The 12,362-nt window shown below is 33.6% G+C and overlaps 1 protein-coding gene across 1 annotated transcript; it reads right to left on the reverse strand.

Moving 5' to 3' along the window:
- Positions 1–445: 445 nt before the first annotated feature.
- Positions 446–11,463, reverse strand: LOC112025490 (uncharacterized). Its single transcript, XM_024058169.2, has 3 exons — positions 11,314–11,463; positions 8,517–8,588; positions 446–1,030 (listed from the first exon to the last, which is right to left on the reverse strand). Exons 1-3 carry the CDS (start codon positions 11,393–11,395, stop codon positions 621–623), a joined length of 564 nt encoding a protein of 187 aa, XP_023913937.2. The 5' UTR covers positions 11,396–11,463; the 3' UTR covers positions 446–620.
- Between the last annotated feature and the right edge of the window lie 899 nt (positions 11,464–12,362).

Raw genomic sequence — 12,362 nt, forward strand, 5'->3', positions numbered from 1 at the left:
AGCCAAGTCTCCTACTTGTACTAGAAGTCTATTAGTCTAGGGCTTAGTCTACTATATATACACATGTTATGATTCATTGTAACACAGGATTTGTACTACACTCTAATATATTATTGATGTAGTCCTTTAGGGTTTCCTCCGTGGATGTAGGCCGTTAGGCTGAACCACGTACCCCTCGTGTGTTATTGTGTTTTATACTTTATGCTTTCGTTTCCGTATCCATACTAGCATATTCAACCGGCTATTATTTTAAGGGAGAATTTATGTGTTTTAATGAATTTCCATTTCAACCCAAAAAAAAGAAAAAGAAAAAGAAAAAAGAGATGAATATATTACTTGGCCAGAAGAAAAAGAAGATTAGAAGAAGAAGAAGAAGAAAAAAACTTATAACAAGTAGTGATATTCTAAAAAAGTAGCAATAGAAATATAGTAAATTAGCAACACATTCCGAGCACCACAGTTACGTCTTATTTGAGTCCAATAACTTACAATACCACAAAAGAAACTTCTTAAAAGTATTAAGAGTCTTCTTCACACAAACATATAGTACAGCCCAATTTTATGCCATTTTTACCCAACACAGTATATTATTATACTACATAAGCCACTGCCATAGATAATCAAGGTATGCCAATGATGGGAAAGAAAGGGATAGGAAAATAATAGCTAGATGGTGCTAAACCCCACTCTGGTGGCAGAGGCAGATCGACGGTCTTGGATGAACCAAACTTGCTCTTGATGGGCTTGCATTTTGCAGCTTCGATGCTAGAAGGGCAAGATTTGGAAAAGTTGAGAGGAGTGGAGATGGTGTAGGTGTTAGGCTCATGGGTTGTGATAATTTTGGATACCATGTTTTTCTTTAAGGCATAGAGCTGAGTTGGTCCCCCTAGAAGCTTGGCATCGCAATTCAGTGGAGGAGATGATTTTGGAGTACTGTCTGATGGAAGCTCGACTTCAAAAGAGCCATCATCTTCTGTGATTGCCGTAGACAACTTTTTAACTCGATCACACTTCACAAGAACCTTAATGCCTGATACAAAATAGGCAGAGTATAGAAAGTTTAGCTGCTTGAGAGTCTAGGGCTAATCAAGTCCGACAATGAATCAGAGTTCGTTGAATTTGTAGAAGACACAGCAACAAATTTTATAAAGAAAATGCTTGAGAATCAACTTTTTTTACAAAAATTTTTACACTAATGTATTGATTGTGGGCCCATAACTAATAAGAATTGATCACAACAAAAAAATTATAAAAATGTTATAAAATAATTTATTATAGCTATAACATTACTCATTTTATAATAAAAAGATTTACAAATTGAATAATAACAAATAAGTGTCACTTCAACCACCAATAAATAAATATTTTAGTTATCTTTACATGATTGATAACACATCATCAGTATATAAGCTATAATAAAATTTGTAGGATAATGTTTATCATACACATCCTATATAATATAAAAATTTACAAATTGACTAATAACTAATAAGTGTCACTTCAACCACCAATAAATAGATATCTCATTTATCTTTATGTGATTGATAACACATCATCCAAATTTGTAGGATAATGTTCATTATACACACCATATATAATAAAAAGATTTACAAATTGACTAATAACTAATAAGTATCACTTCAACCACCAATAAATAAATATCTCAGTTATCTTTATGTGATTAATAATACATCATTAGTTTATAAGAATTATGTTGTAAAATTTGTAGGATAATGTTTATTATATACACCCTATTACACACACAAACTCTTAAAATACATTGAAATTACAATTTCCAATTAGAAATTTTGACTTCACTTCAAGTCATGATTTTTGTGCATTTCTAGTGTGTACTAATATTTTTCCAAGTTTGTAATATGTCCGGCATCCCTTAAAGTCATTTATTTCATCATGTGCCCGAGGAGGGGTGGCCTAGCGGTAAGGAGCCCGCGCGCATGTGCAATGATCCTTCATTCGAACCTTGGTGGGTAGTGGGGATGGGAGGTGGGAACACTTATGCGTTGCGCCTTATTGCTAACTCTCTTGAAGTGTTAGGGTGAAGTCTTTGGCACTCCAGTCACAGTAGCTATTGCTAAATCCAACATTTCCTAGCGGGGGTGCCCCTATGGTCACGCCTAAGGGGGTAAGTTACATATGGTCGCCCCCGCCTCCCCCCCCCCCCTCCATGACTAACCCAACTTACCAACCCTAAGAACTGACCCAACCCGGTGGGTTAAGTTAGGTCAGATTGGTTTAGACGGGCTGGCGGGTTCGCTGCCACCCCTACAGGCTTCTATGAATTGCATTTGCACCAACTTTGACTCAATGACTGACTTGATTAGTCCTAGTCTCTCAAGTAGCTAAACATTCTATACTCTGCCTATTTTGTTTCAGGCATTAAGGTTCTTGTGAAGTGTGATCGAGTTAAAAAGTTGGCTACAGCAATCACAGAAGATGATGGCTCTTTTGAAGTCGAGCTTCCCTCAGACAGTACTCCAAAATCATCTCCTCCACTGAATTGCCATGCCAAGCTTCTAGGGGGTCCAACCCAGCTCTATGCCTCAAAGAAAAACATGGTATCTAAAATTATCACAACCCATGAGCCTAACACCTACACCATCTCCACTCCTCTCAGCTTTTCCAAATCTTGCCCTTCTACCATCGAAGCTGCGAAATGCAAGCCCACCAAGAACAAGTTTGGTTCATCCAAGACCGTCGATCTGCCTCTGCCACCAGAGTGGGGTTTAGCACCATCTAGCTATTATATTCCTTTCTTTCCCATCATAGGCATACCTTGATTATCTATGACAGTGGTCTATATAGTATAATAATATACTGTACTATATGTTTGTGGTCTATATAGTATGACAGTGGTATAATATAGGGCTGTACTATATGTTTGTGTGAAGAAGACTTTTAATACTTTTAAGAAGTTTCTTATTTTGTGGTATTGTAAGTTATTGGACTCAAATAAGTCGTAACTGTGTTGCTTGGAATGTGTTGCTAATTTACTGTATTTCTATTGCTACATTTTTAGAATATCACTTCTTGTTATAAGTTTTTCTTCTTTTTCTAATCTTCTTTTTCTTCTGGCCAAGTAATATATTCGTCTCTTTTTTTCTTTCTTTTTTTGGGTTGAAATGGAAATTCATTAAAACACATAAATTAAAAAAAAAAAAAAAAAATTTGGGGTGCAAAACCCCCGTTAATGTCTGCGATAATTAATTTAGCTTACAATGTACATGAAGGATGATCAAAATAGTTACGTACAACACAAAAAATTCCGGAGAAAATTTATGCCCCTTCTACCAAAAGATCAACAGANTTGCATTTGCACCAACTTTGACTCAATGACTGACTTGATTAGTCCTAGTCTCTCAAGTAGCTAAACATTCTATACTCTGCCTATTTTGTTTCAGGCATTAAGGTTCTTGTGAAGTGTGATCGAGTTAAAAAGTTGGCTACAGCAATCACAGAAGATGATGGCTCTTTTGAAGTCGAGCTTCCCTCAGACAGTACTCCAAAATCATCTCCTCCACTGAATTGCCATGCCAAGCTTCTAGGGGGTCCAACCCAGCTCTATGCCTCAAAGAAAAACATGGTATCTAAAATTATCACAACCCATGAGCCTAACACCTACACCATCTCCACTCCTCTCAGCTTTTCCAAATCTTGCCCTTCTACCATCGAAGCTGCGAAATGCAAGCCCACCAAGAACAAGTTTGGTTCATCCAAGACCGTCGATCTGCCTCTGCCACCAGAGTGGGGTTTAGCACCATCTAGCTATTATATTCCTTTCTTTCCCATCATAGGCATACCTTGATTATCTATGACAGTGGTCTATATAGTATAATAATATACTGTACTATATGTTTGTGGTCTATATAGTATGACAGTGGTATAATATAGGGCTGTACTATATGTTTGTGTGAAGAAGACTTTTAATACTTTTAAGAAGTTTCTTATTTTGTGGTATTGTAAGTTATTGGACTCAAATAAGTCGTAACTGTGTTGCTTGGAATGTGTTGCTAATTTACTGTATTTCTATTGCTACATTTTTAGAATATCACTTCTTGTTATAAGTTTTTCTTCTTTTTCTAATCTTCTTTTTCTTCTGGCCAAGTAATATATTCGTCTCTTTTTTCTTTTCTTTTTTTGGGTTGAAATGGAAATTCATTAAAACACATAAATTAAAAAAAAAAAAAAAAAATTTGGGGTGCAAAACCCCCGTTAATGTCTGCGATAATTAATTTAGCTTACAATGTACATGAAGGATGATCAAAATAGTTACGTACAACACAAAAAATTCCGGAGAAAATTTTTGCCCCTTCTACCAAAAGATCAACAGAGTAATTTCCTTCTTTTCAAAAAAAGAAAAAAAAAAAGAGTAATTTCCTTCAATATCTTTATTTATCATTTTAACTTTTTCTTGCCAAACGCTAGCTCATCCAACGATTATATATGTGAATGTGTGTAATAATACTACAAGCACACCAAATTTCATAATTTACTAAAGTGGTCCATTGTGAATTGTAAAAAAAAAAAAAAAAAAAAAAAAAAAAAAACCAGTGGGTTTATGTCAAATTTGGTAGGTAGAAAGTATCTACTACTCGTAATTCACTACTTTAATATGTGAAATTGAGTTTGAAATTGGGTGTCTCTCTAAATTTATTCAAAAGTGTTTTTTTTTTTTTTTTTTGGGGGTGCAAATTATATATTTGTGTATATAGTTTTCCAAAACTATTTTCTCTTCTCATTTAAAGCTGTACAAGGGCACGTGATTGCTAGTCTCACCATTAAGATTTTATTTCCTGTATCTAATAATATATATGGTATTATGATATTTAAAATTCTAAATGTTATTATTCAATTTTAAATTGTAATATTAATTTTTCAGGAAGGCACATGTTTGCAAGGTAAGGTTGTATATGGAATAGAATTTTAATATGTTTCTTCCTAACGCTAATTATTATCACCAACAATTGGTAGAATGATTCGAAATTATCCACAAAAGCCACCAAGCCACACCTACTCTCTTTTCTCTAGTAGGCAAAAGGAAGTGGGAAGTTTAATTATAAAAGGCCTAAACACTCGTAGTTTCAATTCTTCCTTAGAACTTCCTGAGATTTTCATATCCGCTAAATTAATCTCTAGCTGTGACTAACTACTGTTAGCTCTTATGGACAAAAAAATTACATGACCAATGAATTAGTTCGTATGTCTTCTTTATGTGGTCTTGTGACTTTTTCGTCCATAACAACAAAGGATAGTTAGTCGCATGGACCAACTTGGTAGATATAAAAACTCTAGATAGTTATAAGGAAAAATTGAAACCCAAGGAGATGCACATAACCATGTTAGGTCCAAAATTATTAAGTGTTTGGCAAGTTGTATCCAAAATTTCATGTTGAAAGTTTTTGAGGCCATGGAAGAGAACTTGAGGTGTAGTGAAGGGAAAAGCTAATATGGTACTTAAAATGATGGTTATACGTGGGTGCTTGGACTTAATAGAAGGGCCAGTATTTATAGAAACTTAAGGAAAGGCAATTTGGTTTGTAATCTTTCTGTGCAGGCCTGTTGGATGAAAAATTTAGAGATGACAATTACAAAGTCATTCTTGTTGTCGGCTTGTCGCCACATTTTTTTATGTATTATTTATTTCTGTCATTAGGCTGTTAAATGAGACCAAGAAAGTAACAAATTTTTCTTATCCATATATGATTGATATAGAACATGTTAAAAAGTTTTTGTTCCTTCTATTGCTTAAAGCTGCCTTCCTAAACTTAATAAAAATATTAATAAGAAGAATCAAGGGCTCATGCCTTTTGAAATTAGCATAGAGTCTCTTAATTTGCTAGAACTTGAATTGCAATTCTTGAGCGGAAGTTATTCGTAGTGATTATGAATGTCGGTGATCATATACGCTTCAAGGCTTTTCATCATATTGATCCTTTTTTTTTTTTTTTTTTAAATTTGGTATATATTGTAAAATTTAATAGAATATCAACTTATTTAATGATTGGATCGAAATTTACATCTGTCGTCGGTATCATTTGAAGGAATATTTAGAACAAGGTCAGTGTAGAAATTGGATTTAGCATCATAGCTGTCAGATAGAAAATGCATCTGTTCAATCATTCTCGTTTACATCATTTCCATGCAACTTAACAAATCTATATATGGTTTTTTTTATTTATTATAAAAATAGTAAGTAAATTCAGAATTGGTAAGAACAAATCTGTGGTTCGTTCTTGTTCACCAGTCAAGCAATAATATCCAATGAGATTTTCGAGAGGAAGAAAAATCAGTACGTAGGATTTAAGAAATTCAAAAGAATATACTTCTTAAGTTTTAATTTTATACTTCTTCCTGGGTATGCATGCATGAGCCAGCTCAAAGAGCCCAATGGGAGGGAAAGAAAGTTGAGCCAGCTCAAGGAGAGTATATCGTATTGTGGCAAATTTCAAAACAAGGACTTCGATTGTCATTGTGGTCCACATTTCCCATTCATTTGTGAAATAAAATCTGATGCTGAAAAGACTTCTCGTACGTGCTATTAGTCTTCATGAAATTTAGGAAAGTAAAATAAATGCATTTCTTTATCACCTACTACTAAACAAACCCTGGGGCCCTTTTCATTTAGTATAGGTCTTGTTCATAGTCTCTATATATATGTTGCGTCTTCTCTTCAAAGTTCACATTTATATCTTTTCTGTCTCTGCTTCCATGGCTTTACCTAAGTTGATCACAGCACTTCTCTTTGTTTTGGCTTTTGCGAAGCTAGAGATTTCAACATGCTATGTTGTGAAGGGCAAGGCCTCTTGCCTTGACTGCAGTCACAATGATGTCTTCTCGGGTTTGTGCTCAACTTTCCTTCCTCCAAATTACATGCTTGAAATCCTAAACAAAATGATCTTATATAAGTTGCCATCTCTTCAGTATTTTAGCTAGGGAAATTATAGTATTTGTGTTACTATAACATTGTTTACTCTCTCTCTCTCTCTCTCTCTCTCGTGTGTGTGGCTAAGTTATACTATAGTGTATTGCTTTAAAACTGCATGGACACTACTATTTTAGGTATGGAGCAAAATATGCATGATGAAATAATTTTTTTTATTTTTTATTTTTATGAGAGAAAGATTTTTTTTTTTTTTTTAGTGGGTTTGATTGGGTTTGTGTCATGAGATTTACAGATCCGCCTAAACTAATCTGACCTACCTATATTTAATATATTTTTTAAATTAAAAATATATATTAAAAATTATATTATATAATTTTGTTATTTATTTTTTTGCCCATCTTCCTAAATAAAAACCCAAATCTTAAGTTGTTCTCATATAGTTTGTGTTTGTTTGATGTTATGCTCATAATTATTTGATTATAAATTTGCTCTTACTTGTGGTGGTGGTGGTGTTTTAATGCTCAATTTATTAATAATAATAGTAATTAAAAAAAATTGTCCAACCTATGAATACAATCTAATCCATGTGAATTGGGTTGAACCACTGTAATGAGTTAGGTTGGGTTGAATTTTTTTTTAACCAACCATTGGGTTGAAAAAACTTCTCAACCCGACCCATATCCACTATTAAAAGCCAGCTACAAATTTTATAAAGAAAATGCTAGAGATACAACTTTTTCACAAAAAAATTTACATCGATGTATTGATTATGGACCCAAAACTCATAAAAATTGGCCACAACAAAAATTTATAAAAATGTTATAAAATAATTTATGGCTATAACGTTACTTATTTTATAATAAAAAGATTTACAAATTGACTAATAACTAATAAGTGTCACTTTAACGTTCAATAAATAAATAAATATCTTAATTATATTTATATGATTGACAACAACACATCATCAGTTTATAAGCCTTAAGATATAAAATTTGTTGGATAAAGTTTATTATACACACCTTATATAATGAAAAGATTTACAAATTGACTAATAATTAATAAGTGTCACTTCAACAATTATTAAATAAATATATCTGTTATCTTTACATGATTGATAACACATCATCATTTTATAAACTTTATGTAGTAAAATTTGTAAGATAATGTTTATTATACACCACCTATTACACACAACCTCTTAAAATTCACTGAAATCACAATTTCCAAGTTGGAAATTGTGACTTCATTTCAAGTCATAATTTTAGTGCATTTTAAGTGTGTGTATAAGAATGTTTGTAGTAGGGTGTGTATTAATATTTTTCCAGATTTGTATCATCTCCTGCATCTCTTAAAGTCATTTATTTCTTCATGTATATTTTGCTCCATGCCTAAAATATATAGTAGTGTCCATGCAGTTTTAAAGCAATACACTATAGCATAACTTAGCCACACACACAAAAAAAAAAAATGCAGCAAAACTCTAAACAATGTTAATTATAGTACCACAAATGCTATAATTTCCCTAGCCAAAATACTGAAGAGATGGCAACATAAAGATAATTTTGTTTAGGACTTCAAGCATGTAAATCGGAGGGAAAGAAAGTTGAGTACAAACCCGAGAAGACATCATTGTGACTGCAGTCGTGGCAAGAGGCCTTGCCCTTCACAACATAGCATGTTGAAAACTCTATCTTCGCAAAAGCCAAAACAAAGAGAAGTGCTGTGATCAGCTTAGGTAAAGCCATGGAAGCACAGAGAGAAAAGATATGGATGTAAACTTTGATGAGAAGATGCAACATAAGAGCTCTAAATATAGAGACTAGGAACAAGACCTATACTAAATGCAAAGGGCCCCACGTTTTGTTTAGTAGTTGGTTATAAAGAAATGCATTTATTTTACTTTACTAAGGGCATTCACATCAGTATGTGTATTTTACACATCTATTTTTACACTAAAAATCTACTTTTTCTATTTTACACATTCACTTTTACAAAATACCCACATTAGTTCATCTATTTTACAAGGCATTTCAATAAAATATTCATTATACTCCATTTTTTTTATTATTTCTCTCTAACTACCTCTCTTTAATACGCTCTCTTTCTCTCTTTCTACCCATTTTTCTAATTTTTTGCTCTTTCTCTCTACACCCATCTCTCTGGCCTTCCTCTTCCAAATCACAAAACCCATCCGCATCTGATCCACCACCAAATCTCAGCCGATCTCCGAGCTCCGATCCACCACGCTGAAATTTCTCTCTCTCTCTCTCTCTCTCTCTCTCTCTCTCTCTCTCTACCCATTTTTCTGATTTCTTGCTCTCTCTCTCTACACCCATCTCTCTGGCCTTCCTTTTTCAAATCACAAAACCCATCCGCATCTGATCCACCACCAAATCTCAGCCGATCTCCGAGCTCCGATCTACCATGCTGAAACTGATCTCCGAGCACCGATCTATTTGATCTACGAGCTGATCTACACCACCAAACGCCACAGCTCCGAACCACCACTTCGATCCACGCTTTGATCCACAGCTCCCACTAGCTCCAATCAGGCTCCGATCAAGCAAGACCCATACCCACGAGCTTCGATCAAGCGAGACCCACAGCTCCGATCCACAGTTCTGATAAGCACCGATCTCTCTTTGTTGTTTGTCCGTTTGGGTTTGTTTGTGTTTTTTTTTTTTTTTTTTTTTTTTGAGCAAGTGTATCTTTGTGTTGATTTGTCTGTGTGGATGTGTTTGGGTTAATTTTCAGTTGATTTTTAAGTTAATTTTCGGGTTGATTCTGGGTTAATTTTCAGTTGATTTTGGTTAATATTCTGTGCTAGATTGCGGTGTTTGGTGGTTGGGTAGTTAATTTGGCGCGCTGGGTTGTTGTAATGGTGGTAGAAGAGAAGCAGTTTGAGAGAGGAGAGAGAAAATAAATTAAAAAAATCGTTTACATGAGTTACAGTACCCGTGCAAATATACACGGGTACTATAGCTCATGAAAATATATACATGGTTTTACACAATTTTACACCTACTAATGCGGGTGTTTTTTTGCTCAAAATGTGTAAAATTTGCACTGTAATTCTATTTTAGAATATTTTAGCTGAGCAGTGAATGCTCTAAATTTGATGAACACTAATAGCACGTACAAGAAGTCCTTTCAGCATCAGATTTTATTTCACAAATAAATGGGAGATGTGGACCACAATGACAATCGAAGTCCTTGTTTTGAAATTTGCCACAATACGATGTACTCTCCTTGAGGTTGGTCCCCAAAAGAAAAGTTAAAGGAAACTAAACATCTAACCTCATTAACTAAAACAAATGATTAGGCAAAAAGTGAGTAAGGGTAGTGGTTTTTAAGGCCTTATCATATTATGGGAAATTAGGTTGGAAACCTCTTGTCAGCATTTTGAAATTATCTTTAGGAGATTTTTTTTTTTTTTTTGTAATAACTTGATTTGTGTGGAACAAGAGGATTAATATACAATTGAGGGAATCGTCAAATACTTGAAGAGGTCTAGACACTATCATTTATAAAGAAGAAGTAAAGGTTTGCCTAAGAAATATTGATTTTGCAATTAGCATTCATTTCATCATTTAATTTTCGCTGAAACATGCATTTCATTATTTATGTTACCTTAGCATAGCTTGGGGCTCTCTATCTCTCTCTTTGGAATGTATTATACCTTTTTTTTTTTTTTAGAGAGTTTCATCAACCTATGGCGTTTACTCCTGATAATAGTTCTTTATTATCAAACCAAGACACCAATCAATTTTTAGTGTAGGCCGAGATTGAACCCCAAATCTCTTATACAACCATTAAAAACTTTACCAGTTGAAGTATCTAGAACCCACGTATTATACCATATTATTAAGATAGCATCACTGGATAATTTACACCATGCATAAGTATTTATAAGTCTATATGTAGCATACACTAGTTAACACACCAAAGGAAAGCATGAAAGCATTTAATAACTATGACATGATCATCAATTACTTTGGATGAGTAGAGAGAGCAAATTGTTCATGACTTTAATATTCTGCAGAATGGCAGATGATTGTCTCCCATAGTGCTAAAAGTGCCAGAAGAAAAATCATGAATATTGTAAAATTCATATACAGTTAGTAAGGAAAAATTAAAAATGTCATAGTTAGTGCACAAAATTTATATTTATATTTTAGGTTTGATAGGGATGATTGATAAATAACTTTATTCTCATATTTGTTTAGCAGACTAATTCCTGGACAATTAACAAAAAAATAAATTCAAATGCATGCAGCTACAATATTAACAGTGTGTGAACTGTGAAGGTGTCATGGGAGGGGGAGAGTATAGGATGGACCTCACAAGGCTTATACAAGATTTTCTCCTTTTCGGTAAAAGTCGAAAAAATTCAAAAGCAGGCATCATCTCACCACCGGCAAAGTAAGTAGACACCATCCATTGTCTGCCACATACATTCAATTGATCCATGGCTTCCCCTCCAACTTCTGACATTGGACATTAAAAACCATTAATTACATTGTACATCTTTGCAGGAAATGCGTCGTTTTGTGCTCAATAGTTGTAACATTGAAATTCTGCAATATATGTGGGATCGATATATACTATAAAGCTAGCGTAAATTGGAAATGAAAGCCTTTCAATTCGGCAGGTAAAGATGTCTCTGCAAATTCAAGAGTGGTTGCCAACTCACAGAATATGAATATCGATAAAGTACACAATTAATACACGGTCAAAAGAATCTACCTCAAGTCCAAACGAGCAGCTAGCATATATATCAAATAAGTCAGATACAACTAAATGAACTATATGCAGAGATATATTTCTCAAAAAAAAAAAAAAAAAACTATATGCAGAGATATATATATATATATATATGTAATCTTCCCCTACCATTTTTTGAGCTAGAGTACTGAAAAATAAAGGGACCCTTTTCATAGTCATGCTTGCTGACATGTTATTGAAGCTTTCCTACACAGAAAGACATTTTTTAGCTAGGAAACAAAGTAGCTAGGGATTAAAATTATTCAAGTTACTCTCTTAAAATAATATAAAATTATTATAGCAAATATTACCAATCTATAAATTTAGTGCAAAAAGTGCCAACAAAATTCAAGAAGCCAGTATCTTGAGATTGTAGAAGAGACTTAAGATCAAATCTTGTTTGGGACGGAAAATTTGTTTCCAAACTGAAACTATCTAAATAATTTACAAACCAAACGCAATTAATAATAGGTAATTAAGTAAATTAAATGCATAATTGGGTAGGGTTAGAAAACATTGGGTAGGGCTAGGATACTTAAGAAGTAACACCAAACCCTTCCTAAATGCAGTTAAAAATTCATAACCCTTACTATTAAGGGTGGAGTTGGAAAACCCACTAAACAATATTCATTGTCATTTCTATTGGAGAGAGACATAATAAGGATACTTCTTGCTGTTAATAAATTTAATAATCGAT

This window comes from Quercus suber, unplaced genomic scaffold (genome assembly GCF_002906115.3).
Source record: "Quercus suber isolate HL8 unplaced genomic scaffold, Cork oak 2.0 scaffold_68, whole genome shotgun sequence".
NCBI lineage: Eukaryota > Viridiplantae > Streptophyta > Magnoliopsida > Fagales > Fagaceae > Quercus > Quercus suber.

Coding starts and splice junctions, on each gene's coding strand:
- LOC112025490 (XM_024058169.2), bottom strand. CDS start 11,395: ATGTCAGAAGTTGGAGGGGAAGCCATGGATCAATTGAATGTATGTGGC. Junction 8,589..11,313: donor GTCTACTTACTTTGCCGGTG/GTGAGATGATGC, acceptor TTGCGAAGATAG/AGTTTTCAACATGCTATGTT. Junction 1,031..8,516: donor TCACAATGATGTCTTCTCGG/GTTTGTACTCAA, acceptor ATTTTGTATCAG/GCATTAAGGTTCTTGTGAAG.